General features: G+C 42.1%; 3 protein-coding genes across 4 annotated transcripts in view; 2 read left to right on the plus strand and 1 right to left on the minus strand.

Moving 5' to 3' along the window:
• Positions 1-1193: 1193 nt before the first annotated feature.
• mrnip (MRN complex interacting protein) lies at positions 1194-5555 on the plus strand. The gene is made up of 8 exons (XM_030783144.1): positions 1194-1253; positions 1636-1695; positions 2344-2450; positions 2963-3029; positions 3234-3367; positions 4267-4381; positions 4797-5136; positions 5248-5555. The coding sequence occupies exons 1-8, from the start codon at positions 1194-1196 to the stop codon at positions 5553-5555; spliced, it is 1191 nt and encodes a 396-aa protein (XP_030639004.1).
• A 707-nt stretch (positions 5556-6262) lies between these two features.
• Positions 6263-10519, minus strand: sqstm1 (sequestosome 1). Of its 2 annotated transcripts, XM_030769310.1 has the most exons (9): positions 10198-10519; positions 9047-9142; positions 8422-8747; positions 8138-8197; positions 8002-8083; positions 7643-7723; positions 7180-7367; positions 6866-7079; positions 6263-6545 (listed from the first exon to the last, which is right to left on the minus strand). In XM_030769310.1, the coding sequence occupies exons 1-9, from the start codon at positions 10364-10366 to the stop codon at positions 6385-6387; spliced, it is 1377 nt and encodes a 458-aa protein (XP_030625170.1). In that variant the 5' UTR covers positions 10367-10519; the 3' UTR covers positions 6263-6384. The 2 variants fall into 2 exon arrangements, with proteins under 2 accessions (XP_030625170.1, XP_030625162.1); XM_030769302.1 differs by having other exon boundaries at positions 7174-7367; positions 7643-7717; positions 8026-8197; positions 10198-10518.
• Positions 10520-14078: 3559 nt separating this feature from the next.
• The window catches only part of mgat4b (alpha-1,3-mannosyl-glycoprotein 4-beta-N-acetylglucosaminyltransferase B), a 73712-nt gene continuing 63627 nt past the window's right edge, over positions 14079-24163 (plus strand). Inside the window, exon 1 of the mRNA XM_030767223.1 lies at positions 14079-14346. Coding sequence (XP_030623083.1) covers positions 14250-14346 — 97 coding nt within the window. The 5' untranslated portion in view covers positions 14079-14249. The remainder of the gene's footprint in view (positions 14347-24163) is intronic.

The raw sequence follows: 24163 nt of genomic DNA on the forward strand, positions 1-24163 counted from the left end.
AAATGCTGTTTTTTTTTCTATTGCTTTCAGTGATTTTTGAATCATGTTGTTATAAAGACCATCGAATGCACACCCAGTCCACTGACTTGTGTCATGTAATTTAATCAATTGTTCTAAGCCTGTTCTACCTGTATTTGGGCTGACTTGCAGTTGAAAAAGGAGAACATACTATAAAAAGTGACGGGATAAAATGTTCAACGCTAAACTCCTCTTTAGTTTGGGTTTTTGTTAGAGTTTCCTGATTTTCCTGGAGCTTGTATGTATTACACTTATCACATCCACAAAAATACATTCCTGCGTGTTCAGTGAAAAACATGAAGAATATGTTGCAGGGCAACAAGTTCACCTCAGGGATTTTTTTCTTTGTTCACAAATACATATCTGTCTTGAGCTGTCAATTTCTCTGTTCTAGAAAAAGAGAGAGAGGGCAACAGTATTTGAAGCCAAATTATTCTAAGTTTATGGCCAAAAGAATTTGGAGTTTTATTTGAATGCCTTAATCAATCAGCTGAATGTTTGGTCTGTGATTTTAAAAAGGGATTTGGTGGGTTAGGGGCCTTTACCTCCTGTTTTCTTACCTTTCTATTACTTCCTAGACACTGCCAATGCATGAAAAAGCCTTGAAATTATGCTCATTTCTCACTAGCTACACAATATATGAAGTGTTCTAGTCACTGAAAATAAAGCCAGCTCCTCAAATTGAAATGTGTGACTCGGTGTTGAATTTGTTCATGTGATTTTCTTGTATTAACAAATGCACATTTGAAGGTCACTTGTGTTATCACTCATTCGTTTAAAAGTTCTGGATAATACAAATATAGTATAATTTCATATAGAATTATTAATATAGAATAATGAGTTTCAAGTGGGTGTATAGTGCACTGTTATACCTTACTTTATTTTGGCGAACTGTGTGAATGCTTCACGTCCACATATCCTTGTATCATCTTTATTGACATTCTGTAGGCTTCGGACGCCTTTGCAATGACATTTCTTGGTCCACGCCAGTGGATGGAGATAGTGAGACGAATATAGTTGTGCGTCGCTAAAATGTTCAACTGAGCGACACTTTAAGCAAAGAAGAAACCTGACGGCGGGAGATTCGTTCGGTAATGTGATAACACTAATCAACGTCTGCGGCATACTCAAACACATACCTCACATATACTGCAGCTCATACTTGACAACAGAATATGGTGCAAGAATTCCATGTTCTTCGATGTTTTTCCTGTGAAACGTTTCAGGTACAACAAGTAAGTGCTGTCTTTCCTCAAGGTAAACTAGGTCGTTTGCTAATCCAACCTCAGTTCAATGTTCTAAGGTTCTAACCCCCCACCCCACAAAGAGGTAAAAACAACAGTTCGGGGTTGGGGGTCGAAACATTTATATATCCTATGCTGTTTATCCCTGGAGTAAAGGTTGACCCCCGGTGGCATTCTAGTTCTAACAAGATATAACCAATACACCAGACTTGGTTTACTCAGCTAACTGTGGAACTAACCAACTAACAGGTATTAGCATTTTGCCGATACAGTTTTTGTAAAGACCTTTTTTTAAAATGGAAACAGACGTATATTTAGCGATAGAGAACCTTCGCCAGTCTGAACATTCTGCTTTTTTCCCTCCGACTGTCAGGTCAAAAAGAGTAAAAAATGGACATGCAAAATGTGTGGGGAAAAACAGTCTGTTATAAAGGTAAGCTCGTGTTCGCTTTTCTTGATTTTGATAGAAGAGATTGGATATTACAGTAGGCTCGTGTGAGTGAGAAGACAGGTCAGTTTCAGTCCAGACTGATTAGACAGGAATGTGAAAATTGCAAAAACAAGTTGTCAGGCACGGAAGGGTATTAGGGGCACACATCATTAAAATGTTATTTATTTGTTTGTATATTGGAGGGAGGGGCGTCTTTTCTGAAAGATTTTGAGATTTAAGTTGAAATAAACTTCTGAGTAAAAAAAGAAATTCCGTTATTAAAGTTGAATCATGGAAAGCACCCTTAGTGTATCTGTATAGGTGGATAATTAATTCAATAGTAATGAGTTTTTTTAGACTTTATTATGAAAGTTTTTTTTTTTGCTTCAATCTCAAAATATTATTTTGACTTTAATCTCTCTTTGACTTTAAACTTTCACCTTTTTTCCCTCAAAATAAGTCAATTTTCCCCCCCAATACTCCTCTGCAGTCATGAACGCAGTGTCACAGGATCTTAAGCTCAGTTAGCCTGTTCAACACAGTTCAACACTTGGTCACATGAGTTACACAACAGTCACGTTCTCATACAACATAGCTGAAAAAGAGGTCATTTTTCCACACTGTCCCCAAACCAATTTTGCCTTGTTGCAGGAGTATGGTCGAGGTACAGGGGCAGACTGTAGGCGTCATGTTCAGAAGCTGAACTCCTTGCGAGGGAATTTGCTAGAAGAGGAAAATCAGAGAGCATGGACTCAATGGTAACCAGAAAGAGAGAGAAGTAGCCCACTTTTCTCATACTGTCCCACTTTTCTCACAGTGTCTGTTTTTCACTTGTGGCACTTTCACTTGACACAATTTACAAGCTGGAAAATGGGCAGGGCTGAGAGTTCATGGGGCAGCTGTGGCCTAATGGTTAAGGAAGCAGACTTGGTTCAGTCCCCTGGACTGGCAGGAAAATTGTGGGTGGGGGGGAGTGGGTTATCAGCGCTTTTTCCCTCCCTCAACATCCACAGCTGAAGTGCCCTTGGGCAAGGCACTTAACCCCCAACTGCCCCCCAGGTGCAGGTGTGCTGCCCACTGCTCCTGCACCTGGTGTGTATGTATGTGCTCACTACTGGATGTATAGAATGGGTTAAATGCAGAGGTCAGATTCACAGTGTGTGTGCGATCATGGATATTCTATTCTATTGTCTCTCTTAACACACTAGTACAAAGAGCAACAAGTTTGAATCCCATGGCTGTAAATGAATATTGTGTTTACTTAATGAAGGGAGAAAGAAGGAGAGTATTGGAGTGAAGAGGAGCATGGAGATGAAGCTCAGACATGTGAACAGCAGGTCTTGTACCAAGATTTCTATACTTGTGTTACTATGTGCTTACTATAATTTTGCTCAGAGACTTGTAGATAGAAACAGGAACCCAGTTTAATGTGTGGGTGACACTCATATATAACAGCCTTTAACTGACAGATCTATTGATTGATTTACCTTTCTCCCGTAGCTTTATCTGTCTCACAAATACTTTTTTAATGTCGTCATCAGGCTGAGGCTGTAGCAGAGAGTCGCTGGAGTAAATATGTGGAGCAGGCAGAGAAAAGACCATCAGAGGATGAAGAAGAAGAAGAGGAAAATGTTTACACAGAGAGAAGAACATTCAGCAACTGGAAGAACATCAGGTAGACTGAGGCTGGTGTTTTATGTTTACATGCACTGATGTCAAGGCCTACTCTCTGAAACTGGGCCTCCAGCCTCTCCATCTGTCCTCAGATAACCTCATGGAAACCTTGACAATACCAAAAGAGAGATTGAGAAACTAAGTATTGCAACACCAGCACTCTTTACCAAGACCTGCTGACATTGATTTTGGAAGAGTCAAAGCAGACAATGTATTAAGTATCAGACAGGCTTATTCATCAGGTGGCCCTTTTATCTGAAAAGAGATCATCTAGATGTAGTTCACACGGTCTGGAGAACTTACCTGTTCTTGTTTTGGACTGAACTTTGTGGGAAAGATATCGCTTTGCATTATAACTGCAACTTTAGAAGGAAAGTGTGCCTCATGACTATTGTCATGGTGAAGTATTAATATTATAGGGACCTGTGCTTGCTTTATTACTTTATGCTGCAAAATGTATCTGTGTGTTAGAACAATGAGCATTTATCATGTAGAAGACAAGGCCTCTGTGTGCCGGTAACACCTGGGAGCGAACACCAAGTACCCTGTGCTCTACAAGAAAATTATCTTGTACCCCCCCACACACATGTCCTTGGACTTGTTTGTCTTACTATATGAAAAGCTCTGCACTCCTTAACCTCAGTGAGAGCTGCACTTTGTCTCTGAGGTGTACTTCTCCCATGATAATGTAATAAAGGAAAATGATTCATCATTTGTCGTCTCTGGGACTAACCAACTCTCCATAAGGAGACACCAAATTTCCCTTACAACTTTCTATACTGTGACAGGAAAAAACCCACTATGTTTAAGGCCATGGAATGACAGGACTATGTCCTCTTTCACACTGTGAGATTACCAGTGTGGGTAATCAGATGTTTCTGCTCATTCCATTCCACACAGGAAGAGGAAGACAGGCTACAGGACTAGGGTCGGTGAAGGCCACTGTGATGGTGCTGAGAATAAGGACACAGAGTCTGGGACAGGACACTGGATGACTGAGCGACAGCCCCTGCAGGTAAGCGTGTTATCATTTCCACACGGACGACCTGCCGGCTCAGTTACTCTTGCTGCAGTATGTGCTACACTTAAGCCTCGGTCACCCAGTGAAATGTTTGAATGTGTACAGCTTTTTATATTATGAAATTCTGTGCACCCATCTCAACAGACCAGCACATGGTTCCAGAGATCTCAACCAAATGCTGTTTCAAGCTTTGGCACATTTTAAGTTCAGTTTTCAAAAGGTGGCAGTGCCTGTCAGAGCAGTGGTGACCCTGTAGACCCTCTGGTTGGAAACCTCTGAAATGTGCAGTCTTTAAAGATTAATTGTTTAGACTCCTCATGTTATATGTAAAGGAGAACAAGAGAAGCACTGATGAGTGGCTGGGATGTATAAGAAGGTGGAATCTCACTCTTATTTACTGTTTCTACAGCCCCAGAGTAGCAAAGGATTCTTCAGCCGTTTGTCCAGTGTGGAACCATCCCTGAAAAGTTCTGTGCCTCATAGGCCTAAAGAGGCAAGGACTTGGTCTGCTAAGGGAAACTCCACCTCACCAACCGTTTGTACTGACACCCCTGTGGCAACCTGCTGCACTAACCCTGCCTCATATGGCATTGCTACAGAGCCTTATTCCAGAACAGCTACAGGCACTGGACCTGCTGATGTCACCACCAAAGTATCTTCATCAGAGTTTTTCAGAGGACCCTCTGGTGGTGTCTCCATTGGTCACAAGCTCAGTGGCAACAAAATGGAGACAAAGGCCTCTAAATGGGGCAAATTCTTAACCTCTGTCCCTACAAAAGAGGAGGAGGAGGAGGAAGAGGATGAAAAGGTTACCCAGCTGTGTGTGAATAGAGTGAACACTGATGTGCCAGTCACAACAGTGGAGCCTAAAGACATGAACCGTTTTAAACATGAGAGGGGAGGTCCCTCTGCCAGTGTCCAAATGGGTGAAACAGTTGGACTGGGGAACAGAACTGGAGGTGTTCTGGAAAGAATGAGTTCAGTAGTTAGCCACTGTGTGCTTGGCAGTTCAACCAATCAGACAAGCAGTCCATCTTTCACCTCACAGTCAAGAAACCATTTGGAAAAACCGGTCTGTCACCAGCCTCCGCCTGTCAAGCGGCCATGTCCCACCCTCTCTTTCAGCTCCCTCTTCCACACAGATGAAGACTTTGATGATGCATTTTAACATACTTCTCCTCTCTAATACAAAGGAGCCCTATAAAGAAACCCTCTGTGGTAAACATTATATTGAGATGTAGGTGACCTTTTTTGGTTTGGTTTTGAGAATAATTAGGAGTTAAACTGTTCCCCTTTTGGATTCAAAGCAGTTACTTTTCAGACAGTTTATAGTAATCCACACAGATTTCAAACATGCTTTTCTTAGATGCTCTTTATTTTGAACAAGCCAGACAGAGAAGATTCAGTTTCCAAAGACAGTGTAAACCTTCACGCAAATCAGTTTACAAAACCTTTCATTAATTGTGACTGACAACAAAAGAACTACAGGACTTTATCTCCAGACCTTTTTCCCTCTGACAAATAAACAAGCTGTTAATTTATTCCAGTAAAGCTGGAAAATTTGAGCTCTCAAACCAATTTGATGATTTCCAATGAGAATTTAGTTGACTTAAACTTTTATGGTAAATATGTAAGTTGAGAAGGTGTGTTTCCAAATAAAGTTACATAATCAAATTTAACTCAGCTAAGATGAGTGAATAGCATGTAGACTATTAAATTGTGTATATACTGATATATAGGTATATAGTCTTCAATGTAAGCTATAGCCAATAAATGTCCAAAAAAAACGAAATCCATTTCTATTGTTCTAAATGAGTTGGTTATATGAACTCTAATAAATGCCTGAGTAATTTAAATTGCCAGCAGCATGAAAAGAAATGATTACATGTTGAGAAAAGGCAGAGTTGGTCAGGTTGCTATAGTACTGAACAAAAGGCCATTGATTATTGTGCAGTAGATAAGGCCTTGGTCCTCTCTGGAGAGGCAGGACTGTTCCTCTACTTGTTTTGGCCCGAGCGTTTGGAGTACTGGATGGTGTCCAGAGCTGCTCCGATGTCGTAGTTCTTGGTCTGGATGAGTCTGGTTAGCCAGCCACCCTCGTCTGTGAAGCCCATGGAGAGCATCTGAGACAGGGTCTCGACCAGCCGAGGGTCTGCATCTGACAGAGAGAGAGAGAGAGTGTGAGAGTGAGAGCGTGTCAGACTGCCCAGTGGGGTGGTAGTGGTGTAGTTCTTTGCAGTATGTGTGTGTATGTGACTGATGATACTGTATGACATTTCGACATAATATGACGTGTCATTTGGCATGTCATGGTAGTGCTGAATATATCTGGATGGTTGAATAATGGCATGTTGCGCTCTGGTTGATTGCACTGGTGAAACAGCGTGTGTGTGTTGTGATGTGACCTGTAAATGTGTACAGGTAAAGCTACAGGTGTAAGGTAATTTGAGTTACGCCTGTGGGTGGATCATACGGTACCTTGGGGCAGATGTGGGTAAAGTGCTGCCTCACGCAGGCCAGTTGGGCCCCGGGTGGAGCTGGAGGCAGTGCTGAGTGGGGCAGGATGATCATCTAGAACCTCCTCCATCAGGTCCTCCTCCATCCTAACAGACTGCAGCTCACCTGTGGATGGGTCCACCTCTTTAGGGCTAAGGTGAGTCCACTCGTCATCACTGCTCAGGTCCCGTTTACCCTACAGAGCGTAGGCAGAATGTGAAGATAGGTCAGAATCCAAATGTAAAATAACAGCTTTCATGAATTCTGTTGCATTATCTTCGGGACTGTACCTTTGCTCCATTACTGGTACTGCCTGTGCTGCTCTGGCTCTCTGGACCCATTTCAGTCCCTCTGGAGACCAATCCATCTGCCCCTCCTGACCCACTGTCGCTTCGTTCACTGGGAGGTCCGTCAGAACCAGGTGGTGTGGGGGTCACTTTGGTCCTTCTGCCCTCATGCTCAACGTCAATATCCACATCGATTCCTGTAAAGGGACAACTGATTAATACCACTTGTATTCACCTGTTCAGTTATGAAGGTGCATCATTTCAGTCGAGATATGATTCATAGCTTAGACTTCTACCTCACACAAGAATTACTTGCCATGCTTTAATGTCTTCTGTTTCTCATGGAAAACTTCAACATTGAAGTGTATCTTGTGGTAATTCTCTTTATATCTGTCTTCTCCAAAAACTAATCCACAACACTCTTTATGGGCTTAGACATACCAGTGACATAATGACTGATAAGAGTACTTACCCAGAGGGCTAAGCATGGCAGCCACACCCTCCCCAATGTTCTTCAGATACTCCACATTCGCCTGAGCAGAGGCACCTGCACACACACAGCAAACTGATGAATAGTGGAAACGCTTTGACACGTCATGGAAGAATGATCACTTAGTAAAAGTATGGGAAGAATTCAGCAATCCATGAACTGATGGATACAATGGCTGACTTATTTGTTATGGTATGAATAGACGACCAGGTTCATAGGGCGTACGTTTCAAATAAGCTATTATTTTTTAAATGGCTCAACTCTGTATGAGTAAATGGTATGTGAGCAGCAAAACAAAAACAATAAGTGGTGTTACGTTATGGAATTTGACACTGAAGCCTCTCTTGTGTTGTCCTGGTACTTACTACTCTGGTCTTGCTGGGTTCCAGATGGACCTGGCTGGTCCTGGTTCTGATTCTGAGCCTGGGTTTGGGCCTGGTTCTGGGCCTGGGCCTGAGCCTGAGCATGAGCATGAGCCTGGGCTGCAGGCCACATGCAGTGCCTCATCTTACGCCAAAACTTCCCACGAGGGAACCACTGCAAAATAAAGGCCCAGGCTGAGCGTCAGTGTTTTGTCAATTATCAAACTTACCATGGTCATAACTGAGGATCATAAAACTGCATGAACCTGTGTACCATGCATGACAAATGAAGGACTGCATACGTCAGCATTAAGGGAAACAGGCAGAAGAGCTATTCAGATGTCTCCTACATAGCATCAGCTATTCAGATGTTACCTTTGCACTCCAGCTCCGGCTTACCTCAAACAGGTTGGCCATGGGGTGGAAGATGGGCAGAAGAACATGCTCCTTGTGTAGGCCCTTGGCTTGGCAGGTGCTACACAGGTCATAATCGGGACAGGTCGTGCACTTAAACCGTGTCCCGGCAACCTGGCTGTCACACCCGTCACAGGTCACGCCAGGGTGCACCACAGGAGGGTGGTGAGGAGGTGGCCCCATGTGGTGGGGACCTGGGGGTCCCATATGAGGGGGTCCAGGAGGGCCCATGTGTGGAGGTCCAGGGGGTGGTGGGAACTGAAACCCTGGAAACCCGTGCACAGGGAAGTCACGCTTATGCTCCCTTTTCTCTGGATGGTGGAAAAAGGAAAAAAAAAGGGTTAGCACAGTATGGGAGACATTTATTGATAAAGTACTGAACACCCAGAATGTGGCAGACCTTCGTTTTATGTTGAACAAGAAGTTTGAGTTCTTGATTTAGCTAATATACACATACAGATCTACTTAAAATAAGTTGTATATACACTGGAATGGTAAATACCTAACAATTATAAATATCTTAGGACTGAATTTTTAAAGCTAACTGGGGTTAATATTTACAGAGTTCCAGTAATGAAATCCATGGCAGGGGTCAGATTGTTGAACTCACCCTTGACGAAGAGACGGAAGGTGTCATCCTTAACCATGGTGAGGCCCATAATCAGCTCATCATCAGAGGAGAATGCAATCATATCACCGTCCTCATCTAGAGGAAGAAAAGGGAAAAACAATGATGAGTCAAATAGTCTTTTTGTGCGATCTGAATCTAAGGTCTGTTTGTTTTGAGAATCTACTGAATCAGGTGATCTTAGGTTCAGGGGTAACTCATGACCATGTCTGATATAACAGATTTACTGTTGACACAAGTTAACTATTCACTACTTTATACACATATTAGAACATAAAAAGAATCTGTTACCTATGTAAAAGTGATTATTACCGATTAACTAATACGAACACTACAGGAACACAAAGTAGGAAGGTTATTTCTCTATATTATATGTACAGTACCAGTAAAAAGTTTGGACACCTTCTAATTCAATGTTTTTTCTTTATTTTTATTGTCTGCATTGTAGAACAATGCTGAAGGCATTACAACTGTGAAATAACACATGGAATTATGTAATAAGCAAAAAAAAGAGAAAATAGAGAAAAAGCCTTGAGTGAGTAGGCGCGTCCAAACTTTTGACTGGTAATGTGTGTATGTGTGTGTGTATATATACACTGTATATATATATATATATATACACACACACAGTCAAAAAATGTCAGACCATAAACTGCTGCCATTAAGTCGCAACTATAGCGCCTGTATAGCTCAGTTAGAAGATGTACGTCACAACACGAGTTTCACATGAGCGACATTGTTTTGACATTATTCTAAATAAACCTTCACTATCCTATTCGTATTATTTGGAGGCGCCCTGTGGACTTCTCAAAGTATTCATGATACTGATACTTTTGTTACAGGCTTACGAGACTGTACCCCTTATGGTCCTACAGACAAAACATTTGGCATGCAAATCTGACAAGACGGATATATTCGTATATAAGCGGACATTGTTTTGAATAAACAAATAAGTAATGCATTTCTGTAAGGACAGCCATGAAGAGGCCGAGAGGTTGTTTAATCAAGCCACTGGGATGAGCTGAAACAACACCATTAATGAAAAATAACCTCTCAAACTGTACAAAACAACTCTCAAAATGTCGCTGACATCTTTTTTTTTTTTTTTTTAAAAAAGACCAAACTGACTTTACCTTTGTAGTACATTTGAAAGGCCACATTGCGGAGGTTGGTGAAAACATCAGCAACTTTCCTGCTCAAATATTCGTAACTTGTAGAGACGTCCTGATCGATAGCAAAACGACGGATCTCCTTATGACTATCCTCCTTGCCAAGAAGGTAGGCTTTCACCGTTATCGACATTTTCGCGTCTTCTCGTCAACACAGCCTCCGGAAAAGTCGAGCTCTCGAGTTTGTTGCGCAGTAAAAATAGTGGATCGCTCAGCTGCGCCGATCGGCTTTATTTCGTTTCTGCGGACAGCGCGCTTCCTGTATAAAGAATACAGTTCCGTAGATGCTGCCTCACGTCATGTGCAATATTTATACTTCGGCTCAGCCAATCGCGACATAGCATGGGCATGGCAGAGTACCGTTCGGCGAGAGGGGAAGTCCGTACCCAATGCATGGATCAGGCGCGGTGATTCAAGGTACTGTAAACAGCGGGGCGGAGCGCGGTGCGGTGTCTGAGGAATGACACAGCAGTTCTATCGCGGGGTTTTCCCGGCCAAGGTCATCTAAACAGCAGCACAAATTATTAGGAGAAGGCCGTATGGCCTCAGAGATTCTTTTTACAAATGTGCACGAAACTCTGACAATCTAGGCTTGTGTAGCCTATAATTTGTATAATTCAGTGTAACTTTGGTGATCGTCTTGTACCCTTCCTAAGGCTGTTCTGTCTTTTTCTTTCTCTCTCACTGTTTATCTATGTATCCATCTAACCCTCTGGACTGAGGAAACAGCGAAAATTATGGAGGTTATTTTGATTTAGTTTTTATGTATGCATTTACTGTGTGTGTCATAAAACGTGGCTATCAGGACTAGTGAAAAACACCCTTATTTCCAATATTTGTAATATTTTATTATTCTGTAATATTCTGTAATTAGATGCTAAAACAATAACATATACAATTTTAGGGGATAAATCTTTGTCACCCTGATTTGCCCCTCTCCCCCTCCATTCTGGGCCATTCTGATGGAGTAATGGAAGATGTTGCAAAAATGTTCCTCCCACGTAGTGAAATCATAAGTTGAAAATACCTGTTCTGTTGATCCAGTTACCAGTTAGAGTCAGTAAAACTCGGCGAGTGAGGTTCTTTTGTCCCGTCATTCGCTGCACACTACCGTTAATGAGCTCTGTCATGTTTAATTTGCACATTATCTATCATTCGACACTGGCACGCGTTCTCATTAACTGGGGTCGGTATAGGCCTACAGTTATAAATAAGAGATGTGGGAGCCAATATAAAATACTTGATCCCGGTATGATCACAGATGTATCAGATATTTGAAGCTGACAGGCTGTAAACACATGTAGCAAGTACTGAAGCTGACTCTACGGTAAACAGTCATGTAGGCTATCAGATAATAATTAAAGTCAACATAAGGATATATAATATTGAACAGTATGGTCTAAGTTGTTTCTACTTTGTTGTCCTCTTCTTAGGTCTTATAGCCTAACCTTTTAATGTTGGTTAAGGAGAATAAAGAAACTGTTATTTCACTGAATTTAATAGGCCCTCAGTCATCCAAGCCATAAAAACAATGTTGTTTGTATACTCTCAAGTGTATCTGTGAGTTTTTCATAAAATAAAGCTTCCCTCTCGCTGACAAACAGCGATATTTCAAACTGTTTTCTGTATTTTGATTTTTGCCGTGTCATTTCGTGTTCTAGAAACCTACAAATCTCTTTTGTTTGTTTTACATGACGTTTCCAGTCTCAGACCGGAAGGAATGCTATCATTCCGAAAGAGGGCGATTTACACTGTCACCTGATTGTGACTCACTTCAGTCACATGCCTGACGGTGTTGTTATCCAAATATTGTGTGTCTATGCTGAGACGTTTCAGTAAGGTCTTAAGTAGCCTATATCAAATCAGAAACAGAAACAGTGACTCTTTCATTAAAGAAAAACATCACCGCCACGTTCCATGTAGCCAAATTCGTTTTTACTAAAAGTTACAAATTCGAAGATTTTCCCAAGCTGATAAGCTGTTCACTTTATTGCAGGTTAGTCTTCAGGGAGCTATTCCAGAAAGCGGGTTTAGTGAAAACTCTGAGTTAGTTAACTCAGAGCAGGTAGTAAACCTCCCAAGAAGAGCCCTATGGCGTCATTCTCCGAGCAAAACAAAGCCATATGGCTCTTCTATTAGGAGGGTTACTACGTACTCTGAGTTAACTAACTGGTTTTCAGTAAACCCGCTTTCTGGAATAACCCCCAGGAGTTTCGTTACCAGAGTATTTATTTTGGTACAACAGGACCCACGCTATCGAAATAACTTTTAAGACTGATTCCTGTCGCAGAGAATGGCTCAGTTGTCAGATGGTCAAGTATTCTGTTTAAGAGGTTTCAAACAACTTTTTTAAAGCACAGTGCCTGTCATTGGAGAACGAACATCGTTGATAAAACTTTACGGAACCATCGTTAGTCGCTCTGACGGAAATGAATATAAGACGACCTTTCCACTGAATAATTTGCTCCGTTTAGATTGAGTCACCCGCTCATCTGTGTGGTTATACAACCAAAGGCTTTATTTTACGCTCAAGTTATAAGTTTAAAAGTTTTGTATTTGCTGTTACGTCATATAGGCTATTAAAATAAACGATCGTGACTCGATGTTATAATATGTATAACGCCTACTCAGGCTTACATGTTTAAACATTGTAGGACAGCAGGTTTTATCAAAAGTTTTTCTTTGGTTTATTTTTAAAACGTAAAATATATTCAGATGAGACATATCCAGAACTCATTTAATGTTTTGTGTTCTTTTATTCCTCGTGGCAGTTCCTTGGACGGCGCACGAGGTTTTCTCGAGCCCTAGCTCTATCAATGTATACCGCTAGATGGTGCCTTACTCAAGAAAAAGTGAATTTTTTAGGCGTACTGACACCGCAATGAGTTTACTCTCGACTTTACTGTGGGCCTACTGTTGCTTTTTACTTAGTTGCATGATCAACATGGAGAAAAAAACTTTCTTTTTTTCTATATTTTAATTTCAGACCAAATCTGCCTGTATTTTAATTCCAGCAAAAAATTGGGCAAAGGCGTAAAAATATGAGTGACATTCGTTTCAGGGTTTGTAAACATTGAAAACGAGACTTTCGCACACCAGATAACGTATCATGTTTTTGTTTCGCCTTCTTTTCATTCATTATCATTGTGAACATTTGTCAACTGCTCCTAAATCAGATCTCATAAAACTGAACCAGGTGACATCGACTGCCCTTTCACCCTAGTTTAAATAGCGGTTTAAACCACTCGGCGGATGTCTTCTGCTGGTTTGTCCTCAAACGGGGGTTGCGAGCCCCGCCGTGTTTCATAATTTTTCTTAGGCACACGCTTAATTTGGCAGGCTCCATTGATCTGCTGAGTATGATGCACAAAAGTTAGGGGCATGAACGCCTGCTTTGCGTGCACAGTCACCATAGGCTATACAGACCGGCGACCATCAAAATGAATATGCATTTGTATAGATAAATGCATGATTGCCTAAAAGGTGAAAAGGACCTTATTGCATTGTCTCGAAGGTGCCAGCATCAATGAAAACGGAATTCTTATTCCGCGCGCTGTCTGAATGAGACAGCTACACGTGCTTAATTTCCGACCGGATGGAGGAGCAGCTGCGCCTCTAGGCCATCACGTCATTCAATTCAATGCGCGGAATATGAAAATAAGCCGCTGGCACACGTTTGAACACCCCCCCGCCCCTCCCCTCTCAACGCACGCGCGCGCGCGCACACACACACACACACACACACAAAGCACGCCCCTCTTTCTTTAGTGGCTCCGTACTGACTATGCGAGAACTAGGAAAGAACCTTCCCCTTCTCTATCACCCCCTCCCCACTGCGAATTTCGCGCAGCCTGTGCGAATGAGTGCTCGACCACCGCGCAATAACAAACATTGCTCCTAGCTTCCTTGAGCACGGACGTGCAGCAGTGTTCCTCTCACGGTCGCGACGCAAACGTGCACCGTTGAATAGACACCGGAGTGTTTGATTCGGACATGATACCGGTGCGGACCCGGAGATGAGGCTCAGAAATGGCACCTTCCTAACGGTCGTATTGTTCGGACTGTGCGGGCTTATATCTCTGTCCTGGTACACCGCATTCAGCAATTCCAAAGGTAAGGTGTCTCAGACTACGGGCGGGGGCGTGTGTCGACGAGAATTTCTTAGTGGCAGACAGCAACTGAACAGACAATACACCGAAAATGACTGCCAGTTCAGACTGAATTCTTGGCTTACATTAGAAGGATCTGGGGTCTCTAAAATAGATGCTTTTGGAGATTTGCTGTTGCCCATCGCTCGATTTTCAGTGATGCATCCAACTGCTGAAACACTGACTGGTGACGGTTCGGCGTAAGCGTTCCTCTGTGCGAGTCTTTTTTTTTTAAAAAAGATGCTTTCAAATAAGCAGCGAGGCACCTACAACTCAAAAACAAGGAGAGTTAGCAAAATCGAGGGTGAGGGCGCATCCTATATGCAAACGACTTTTGTTGCGTAGCTTTGTGGACTGCTGGAGATGCTTGGTTTGTGGAAGGGTATCAAGTTTACGAACAGCTCTAGAAATTCTTCTTCAGTGAAAGTGTGATATTTTCCATCCCAGTGTTTTCTGTCCCGAAACTACCCCATGTTCGCAACTAATGGCTAAAGTGAGCACCTTTCCACAGGCTCTTTTCCCACATTCAGGCACTGTATTTAGTGGAGATCCAGCGTCCCTTGTTACATTTTCAGCATGTCCCTTGCGTTTTGACCACACGGCGTACGCTACACAGAGTCTGTAGACCACTTTCAGGTGCTCGAATATTAGCGTAGAATGTGCACGACAGGTTCTTGACCAATTTCATGTCACTTTGCCCAGTTTAATTCAAACTATTAAACGAATCGTATTCCGTGACCGAGTAAGCGAGGTCTTGTCCTATAACGGCTTGTTATATGCCAGCACGTCTCGAGTAGTTTCAAGTCGGGTTTTCACAAGTACAGACACAACTCCTCACAAGTTCCACGTTCCCCTCTGCATGTGGATCAAAGACATTATGAACATAAAAATTGTTTAAGCTGCTCGTTTTTACTGTGTCAGGTTTTTGATCGTACCGTACTACTAACAGCTGAATCGTCTTCAACCCTAAATGATTACCGGATTTACAGTAGGAGCGCCACTGGACCTGTGGAACCCTACGTCTAATTTTGACTTCAAAAACCCGACTTCAGCAACACACCTTGTTTTAGGGTTCAAGTTATCTGGAGGAGTGATTTGTTTAGTTTGAATGTGAAGTGATGGCATTTAGTGTGAACATGTTGAATCTAGAACTGTCTTGATGATGGAAAAGGCTTAGCTCCAAAATATAGCACACGTGTGTCTAGTACAACTTTTAGATGTGATCTGTACATTACCTATTTATTTAGTGGAAGTGTACATTACTCTCTGGAAGGTCAATGAACTGTCAGCTATTTTTGGTCAGCATATTTTTAGAGAATTCAGACTTTATTAGGCACAAACAGTACGGTCATGGTTGCCCATCCAGCAGTTCACTTGACCTAATTAAAATATTTATCGTCAAAAACTGAAGTTTTGCACTACCCTCCAGCATTGTAAAATTTGATTGTGCAGTTATAGTATTAGTCTGTGTCAGTATGAACTTTAATCCATGGTAATCTGGCTCAGTGAGCAGGACAGACCAGGAACACAGTCAGCGTGAGCCCCCATCACATACCAAATAAATGTGAGCTCATATCTCACTTTTAAACTGTGATCCTTTCGTGTGTGTGGGTGTTTCATATTTATCAGACCTGAAAGTCTGTGTCATCGCACGATTGCCTTCTACAATATCGTTCACATGATAATCATAATCTTAATATGATTTGTTTAAGAGTTTGAATTAAATTAGATCATCATCATCATCATTTCTGTAATATTTTCTTTTCTATAATATTTCTTACAGTGTTTCTTACTGTTTTTTAAGCCTTGTATTCATATTTGAGGCAATTTATTTTCCTGTTCTGTCCCCTGCCTTGCTATGTTTTTTTTTTTTCTTTTGCGCGCGCACGCATACATATGTTTATGTGTGTTTATGTATATGAGACGTAGTAACTTGATAACTTGTGCAAGTCAAATCTTGCTAAATGTTGTATTAGACATTTGGATACTCTCGGAGGCATAGTGAAAGAGTACGAGCGTAGCCTTGTTCATCATACCGTCATAGTGAGCAGACTGCTCATAGCTGCACGGTGACACATCCTTTTAGCTGGCAGATGTAAAACACAAGGATCTCTCCTTGTCCGAGCATGCCCCGGGTACACTCTCTGACATGACATAACTGGTTGTGTTTTTTTATTTTGTTAATTTCTGCGTGGCTAATCTTTGTTTTTCTTTTTTTCTGTTTTTTGAGAGAATTGGATTTGCTAGTTTAAGTGCAGCTTTTGTGTATTCCCCTCTGTGATGTGCATAAGTAATTTAAAAAGTCAAAAAAAAAAGTTAGAAAGTGGAGAAAAGGAGGTGGAGGGGGTGGAGAGGTGAGGAATCAGGAGAGAGAGAAAGTGAAAGATAAAAGGGAAAGTGAATGAAATGGTCTTGTCTTAAGTGGACTGTACAGTGTATGTCCAGCTTTAGGTCAAGGCTTCTCCTTAGACAAGTAGAGCAAGCTAACATGAAACATAAAAGACACTCTTCATTATCTTTTGCTTTAGAGGGCTGAGGACCATAGACAGGCCTGTCTGTGTCTCTCCTCTCTCTTTCAGTTTCTTCTCTTCCTTTTACTAAAACACGAAAAGAGTAGAGGCAGGGATATCACATTGCCTTGTCTCTGTTCTGTCACAGATATATTTCATGGGTGGTGTGTGTGTGTGTGTGTGTGTGTGTGTGTGGTGGGGGGGGGGGGGGGGGGGGGGGGGGGTGGTATTGTTTCTCAGGTGCCCTGATGACTCTCAGAAAATGTGATTTCAGGAGAATGTTTATGTGTGAGAGAACAGAGGGGGACTGTGGGTATCCTTTTAGAGTTTGTAATCTGAGGAATTTCAGTAATCAGTGTTGGTGAAGTGTATTGTTGAAAAGCTGGTATGTGTGTGCTTCATTTAAGCACTAGTAAAAATATTGAAAAATAAAATTGAAAAAAAAAAAGTGCGTTAATGAAAAGACTTCTGATATTTCTGTGGGCTTGCGATCTGACTGGTCATGCCACGCTCGTGAACTGCTCCATAAATTCTCAGCACTTCATTAAAGAGTAAAAGGATGAATGAACTGCTCTTTGTATCACGCCGTCCTCACCTGAGGAGGAAACAGAGCAAGTTCCCGCTGGTAAAAATTTGAGCGTGGTGGACGGAGCGTGACTGACCGGACTAATGAGTGGGCCAGAGTCGCTCTCACCGATTCAAACCAGCCATGTCTCCAAGGAGATCAGTGTGAAGTCACGTTCTCTCTCTTTCTCTCACTCACTCAGTTTCAGGGAGCCTATGTGAGAGGAGCTTTTTTGTTTCTACCACCATGTCACATACTTAAGGCAAAGATGAAGGCTTTGGTTTAGGAAATTTAACTAAAGTTTTAGCCAGTTAATGATTTTTTTTTTTTTTTAACAAATTTTATGCTCAAACATTTCCAGCACTGATGTGTTTTGTTTTAGGTGTGTGGAGAGAGTCTTCTCTGTTTAATTTCTCCTGTATTTGGTCTGTGCTCTGTTAATTGTAGTTGCGGTGTGACTGTTGTGGTGATGAGAGAGTTTCAGACAGGGCTGTTTATAGTCAACACCTTCTGTGAGCTCAGAGCGGTTCTTCCCCTGCACTATGTCCAGGTGTATCCTTACACACACTCACACACTGTTTGGTTTATTGGACAAAGTGAGGTGGGATGCAAGATCTGTGCTATTTGATGTCATGGAGCGTAGTGTACATCGCTTTTCATTATAAATAAACAAACTTGCATTACACGTGAACTTGACTGCTGCTCCTTCTCCTATTCTATACACATCTCTCCTCCCAACCAACAGCTTTCAGTGTAGCCATGGTCTCTAGGGCAGGATGCATAGGTGCGACTGTCTTTTTTCAAATGTCTGCCACTGCGAGACGGTTGTCATGGCGCTAGTGACAGACACTTGCCCTCTGGCAGTCATTTTATGTTCAAACTATGTACAAAACAGAGAGGGGGAGAAAAGGAGGCGTTTTTGGGGGGCTAGGGGTGTGGTTTTTCCCTTTGTGAGAATGTCCTGATGCTCATTCTTCTAAACTCAGCAGTTCACCTCAGGGCAAGGAGTTTCGTAGCTTTAAATAGTCTTTTTCGTCTTTTTGTCTGTGGTAGCTGTTGGGTTTTTCTTTTTTCGGGATCCGCTCTTTCTGGTCATGAGGTAAAAGGCAAAAAGTGTGTTCAGAAATTTGGATATTCAAATTGAAAACAACCAACACACAAAATGTCCACAATTCATGATATCTTGTTGTGTAGTAACTTGTATCTATCAATAAAAGTACAGACTAGAGAAACAGACCAAAGAAAACAGCTGGAACTCAACAAGGTGTGTCAGAAGTCTCAATTTAACAGCCTGTTATTTTTTATTCTTTGTAGAGATAACATAGTGTTTTGTTCCTGAAACAAACGTGAATTCAAGTAATCAAACAATGTCATTAAACATGCTGGACTGAAAGTCATATTTTTCTTCAGTGTGAGAAGGTGTGATAATATATTGAGCCTCATGTGAACATAAAAGGTGAGATTGAGAGAACACATTCAAAGACTGATAACAGGGGGACGTTATCAAATGACTGAGACTTGAGAGAGAGATTCTGCTATTAGGAGCCCATTTAACTGTGTGTGAGGATCAAAGGCCCACCTTTCATGGCGACAGAAAGCACAAAGTGTACAGATAACAGGGGGCTATGATATGACCTTGGGTCAGTTTCACTTTGTTGCATGCAAATGAGGAGATGAAAATTGGCCCGGTCACAACTGATCTGAGAACAGCCGCGCCACAGCTGAAAATGAGCAGAGACATTTCCATTTTAACGTGTAAATCCGTTTGACTTCTTTCAGTTTGCCTGAAGATGAACCGAAAGGCGCTGAAGCACAGTTCCTTCTCTAGGGAGAAAAAGCAATTGTTCCCAACTGAATAACAACTGAGTAACCACACACACACACACACACACACACACACGTGCACCCCTCTCAGGTGCCGCCCGTGGTCCCACTCCAAATGGAACTGTAATGATGTAGATAATTCTCGTGAATAATGCATGAAACAGACACGTAAAAGATAGCTGGAGATATTAGCCCTTCCTTTACTGACACCATGTATCTGTTCCAACACTGATAAAAGGCAAGCAGCAGATCTGATACTCTATAACAGGTTTATTTAAACAGTTGTTTGAAAATGATGGGAATGTGTGACAGAGGAGCTTACATACCACACCTAGGCCTGTTTCTTTTCCCTTTACCAATATTTAAGCAGAATTTGATTATGTGTGAGCCTAGGAGAGAGCAAAGAGGGACAGGGAGAGTAATTTTACTGCTACACCTAAAACATCCCTCTACCACTGTAAGTTTGGGGGGGGGGGGGGGGGGGGGGTCTTTGAAGTAAAATGTGTTGTGTGCAGCTAAGAGAAGTGGGAGGCAGGGTGATTGGTCGAAACACGGTTAATTATTCAGCGTAGGAGGACCTTCCAGGCCACTCCAGACCACTTGAAGCGTTCCTACAATAGAGTGGAATTGAAAGGAGAGTAAAGCATGAGCTAGTCTGTTGAGTGCCAGACCAGCATGTTTAATTCATACACTGACCAAACGAAAAAAAAAGTCCCCCAAAGAACTGTTCAGAGATCAGCTTCTCTCACTCTCCTCATAAGAAAGGATTAACTATCAGGACTCAAGTATCAGCTCACTTGAGATCAGCACTGGGGAGGCCCCCAGAAAGCTGGAGATATGAACCAAGTCGACGGTGCATTTAATATTGTGGTTAGCTTTACTGAAAAGAGTTTATAGTCCATACTGAATGCTTGAATGGGACTGTATTGAGTTGCATTCTGCATTCTCATACATTTTGTCATATTTAATTGGCAAGCTCGTTCCCCCTTCTCAGAATGGCTGCCATGCTAACCCAGTCAGATAATAAATATGAAATATCAAAATGTCTCTTTATGGAACTGAAGAGTGTTTGAGTGTATATTTGTGGACGCTGCAGTATTGGTAGCCTATAGATACTGTCCTGTGTTTTTGGCTCCATGAAAAATGTAAAACAGTATTTTTGCGTGTGGTGTGCGCGTATATTCCAAAGAATTTTGCCGTAATGTGGCAGTGTGTTTTTTTATCCGTCGCAGGCGGGCACGCGCGTGTGTGTATGTACGCGTGCGTGTATGTGTGTATATGTGTATGTGTGTCTGCGTCCGTGCGTCCGTGCGTGCGTGTGTGTGTATATACACGCGTGTGTGTGCCTGTGTGTGTTCTAGGGGGACGTGCCTGTCGGCAGAAGCAGCCTTGTCTCCTAATTTAGCCCCAGTGTCGCAGCTCATCTGGCCCTCTCTTTTAGTCGCTCATTATACGAGATGGCACCCAGCCAACGGCTGCATTATGCAAGCTGCATTCTCTGCTCTGTGTTCCCCGCTCTCTATGTCTCTCACTCACACACACACACACACACACACACACACACAGATTGAGGAAAACAGATTGAGGGTATACGGGCAAGCAGGTGGCGGTCATTGATAATTAATGGGGCTGATGTTTCACCTGTTTCACCTTTAATATCCATATGGAGGTCTACTGTAAACACCCATGCACAATCTCGCTCCCCCTCTCTGTTTTCTTTCTCTCTCCATCCCTCCTCCCTCCTTCCCTGTGTCTTTCTCTCCCTCTACGCACCCCCACCCTATCTCTCTAGCACTCTCTATTTTAGATATATTTAATGTGTATAGACACATCTAGCATGGTTGTCTGTGAGGGCGTATGTGTGACAGTGGCTTTGTGAGGCGTTTTTCAGTGTGTGTCTGTGTGTGGTGCTCCAACAGAGCCGTGAAAGAGTGTGTTCCTGATCATGCTGTCTGAAGCGTTTCCTGACCAGCGTGTGAGAGTTAGAAACCAGCTCGTGAAATACTATGGAGTGACATGGGTAGTTACTGATTAATGGTTTAAACCTAGATCGAATGAAGTGTTTGTCAAATTGATATTGTACAGAGAGAGGTGTGCATGTTATGCCTGCATGACATATATGCATAACATGCCTGCCTCTATATTGTGTGTGCGTGTGTGTATGTGTATGTTTGATGTGTGTGCGTGTGTGTATGTGAGTGTTTGATGTGTGTATGTGTGTGTGGTGTCTGTATGTGTGTGTGTGTGCGCGCGTATGTGTGAGGTGTCTATGTGGTGAGTGTGTGAGTGTGTGTGTGTGGAGGGGGGGGGTAATATGGCTCATGCTGCTGTAGGTGCCCACACTCAGAACCCTGCTGATAACTCAGTCTGATTGGACGGCCATCAGAGCCATCCCACAGAGCTGACTCACACCACTGTGTGTGTGGGATTCCGCTTTTCACTCGGCTTGATTGCTGGTAGTATCAGGAGGGACTCCATGTGCAAGAGGTCATATGACTGTGAAATGTAATGCCTCATTCCTATTACACTAATGTTATTCACTCGCTCACCTTGGCCCTGTCTCTCTCTCTCTCTCTCTCTTTCTCTTTCTCTCTCTGTCTCTCTTTCTCTCTGCCCCTCTCTCTCTCAGTATTTCTTTGTTCTAACAGAGTTGGGCTCTGTGACAAATTCAACTCCCACACTGTTTCTCACCTCCTCTCTGGTCTCCTGATCAGCTATTACTAATCATGTACCGTTCTGGAAATTCCTGGCCGACACCGATTTTTGATAGAAAAACATCGGCTGATGCAGATATCAATTTGGATTGCTTCCACAGGTCTTTGTTCAGTTGATTAGCTATTTATTTTGCCATTCTGAAAATCAAATCACAGTTTTAATTACACAACTTTTAAAGTAATGCAACAAAGGCACACATTTATTTATTTATTTTCTTCACATTTGTCAACTTGAAAGTGCACTCTTGAAATACGGAAAATAAAGTGCTATTATTTTGTGTCTGACGGGGCAAATGAAAATCAACTTTGTCTATTGTTTATTTGGATTTCAAATAAACAATAGACTCAACAACTACACATTCTTTATATCTCCTTAAACTTAGAATCACTGTTCTCAGGTACAAATGAAGGGTAAATCAGAAATGATCTGATTACCTTATCATTCACAGTGTACTTCATAAGTGTATGTGCATATGACTGTTCTCCACAGACAGAAGCATCTCTGCTTCCTCACACCTCAGTCTAACTCTCACCAATATCAACTCTGCCATGCATGGGACATTTTGACGCTTGAGATGTTTTGCAGACCTCAACAGTTTAGAATGTTCTGTAAACGTGTGGTTCCTTTGGCATTGTGATTTAGTTTTTTTGTTTTTAATTAATTTATTTTTTTGCATTTCCTTTTAATTGACAGGACATAATTGGAGCAGACCACCAGTTGCTTTTAAACAATGTCATCAAATTAAAATTTTTGGTTGGCTGGTTCTGATTTTTGACCGATACTTTGGTGCATCCCTAGCGGTTATTTTTACTCAGCTCACACTTTCTCCCTGTCTCAACCTCTCTCTTTCTTCTTTCCCCTTTTTCTTTTCTCTCTCCCCTGTCCCTAACCCATTTTAGTGCCATTTCTTCCTTGTTCCTCTTCTTCACTCTTGTCTCGTACCATTGTTCTGTCTCCCTCAGAGGTTCATCCTCGCAGGATCTCTATAGTTCCCCAGGATCTCCATAGTTTCAAAATTTTACTTTATAATCTTCAATCATATTCCAGCATTGCATTTTCATCAGTATACATTTAGGCCTGTTTGCGCAACTGACGTGTGCACTTTAGTCTGGTTTTATCCTGTGTTATTTGGTCTTTTGGTCTTTTCTTTTACTATTTTATTCTTTTTTTTTTTAATATTTCTTCTGACGCTCATTTTGTTTCTGTCCATTTCTACCCAGCCTCTGTTTGTTCCTCTTTCTCACTGATGCCACAGGTCTAGAAGAAGGGGACATGTTGAGCCAGAGTGTGGCAGGACTGGGAAGGACATGTTACCCTTCTGGGCGTTTACGGAGCGTCCTCTTGTCCTCTTCGTGTTAACCCACAGTTCTCCTGTCAGAGAGAGTTAAGACTCCCAGTGCTCAACCCTGACCTCTCTATCAGTATACAAGAACTATGACTCTGATGTCAAATGTAATGCAGTTCAAGCAGGGAGAGAGACAGACAGCCTTGAGCTTTGAGTTTAAAGAATAGCTTATGTAGGAAACAAGTATCGTCCACGCTCAACTGGTTTAGAATCTGGTTGTTGATCCCTCTTTTTGTCTCTCTCTCTTTGCTTGTTCTGTTTTTGGACTTATCTTGCATTCCTATTGCAGTGAGCTCATGTATATATTGCTTTAAACCTGCCTCAGTGTGTGTGTGTGTGTGTGTGTGTGTGTGTGTGTGTGTGTCAGTGTCAGCTGACTGGTTCATGCTCAGTCTCACAACCTCACATCACCCTACTGACCTAAGCCCAATAGCTAAGAATGAAATGTGAGTTAAACATTTACTGTTGATCACATATTGAGAACTACGGCTCTGTGCGAAAGTTCAACTTGGGGCTATACTCCACCCTCCTTTTCACATCTCTCATTTAGGATGAGAAATGTGAAAAGGATGTGGTTGAAGAAGGGTGTAAAAATAACTGTGAAGAGTAATTTGATGGTGCATGTTAGTGATGGCTGAAGCTGACCAAAGTTATGCAGATATCCAATTTTTTTTTTTAATTTTCTCTCTCTAAGTATGTTCTCAGAAAAGCAGGGGGCAGAATTATCAGGTGTGTTTTGTATGTTTGCATTTGTACGCATGTGTGTGTGAGTGTGAAAGAGATGAGCAAGGAGATTTGGATAAGGCACCTGTGGTTCTGCTCC

This window comes from Chanos chanos, chromosome 1 (assembly GCF_902362185.1).
Source record: "Chanos chanos chromosome 1, fChaCha1.1, whole genome shotgun sequence".
Lineage (NCBI taxonomy): Eukaryota > Metazoa > Chordata > Actinopteri > Gonorynchiformes > Chanidae > Chanos > Chanos chanos.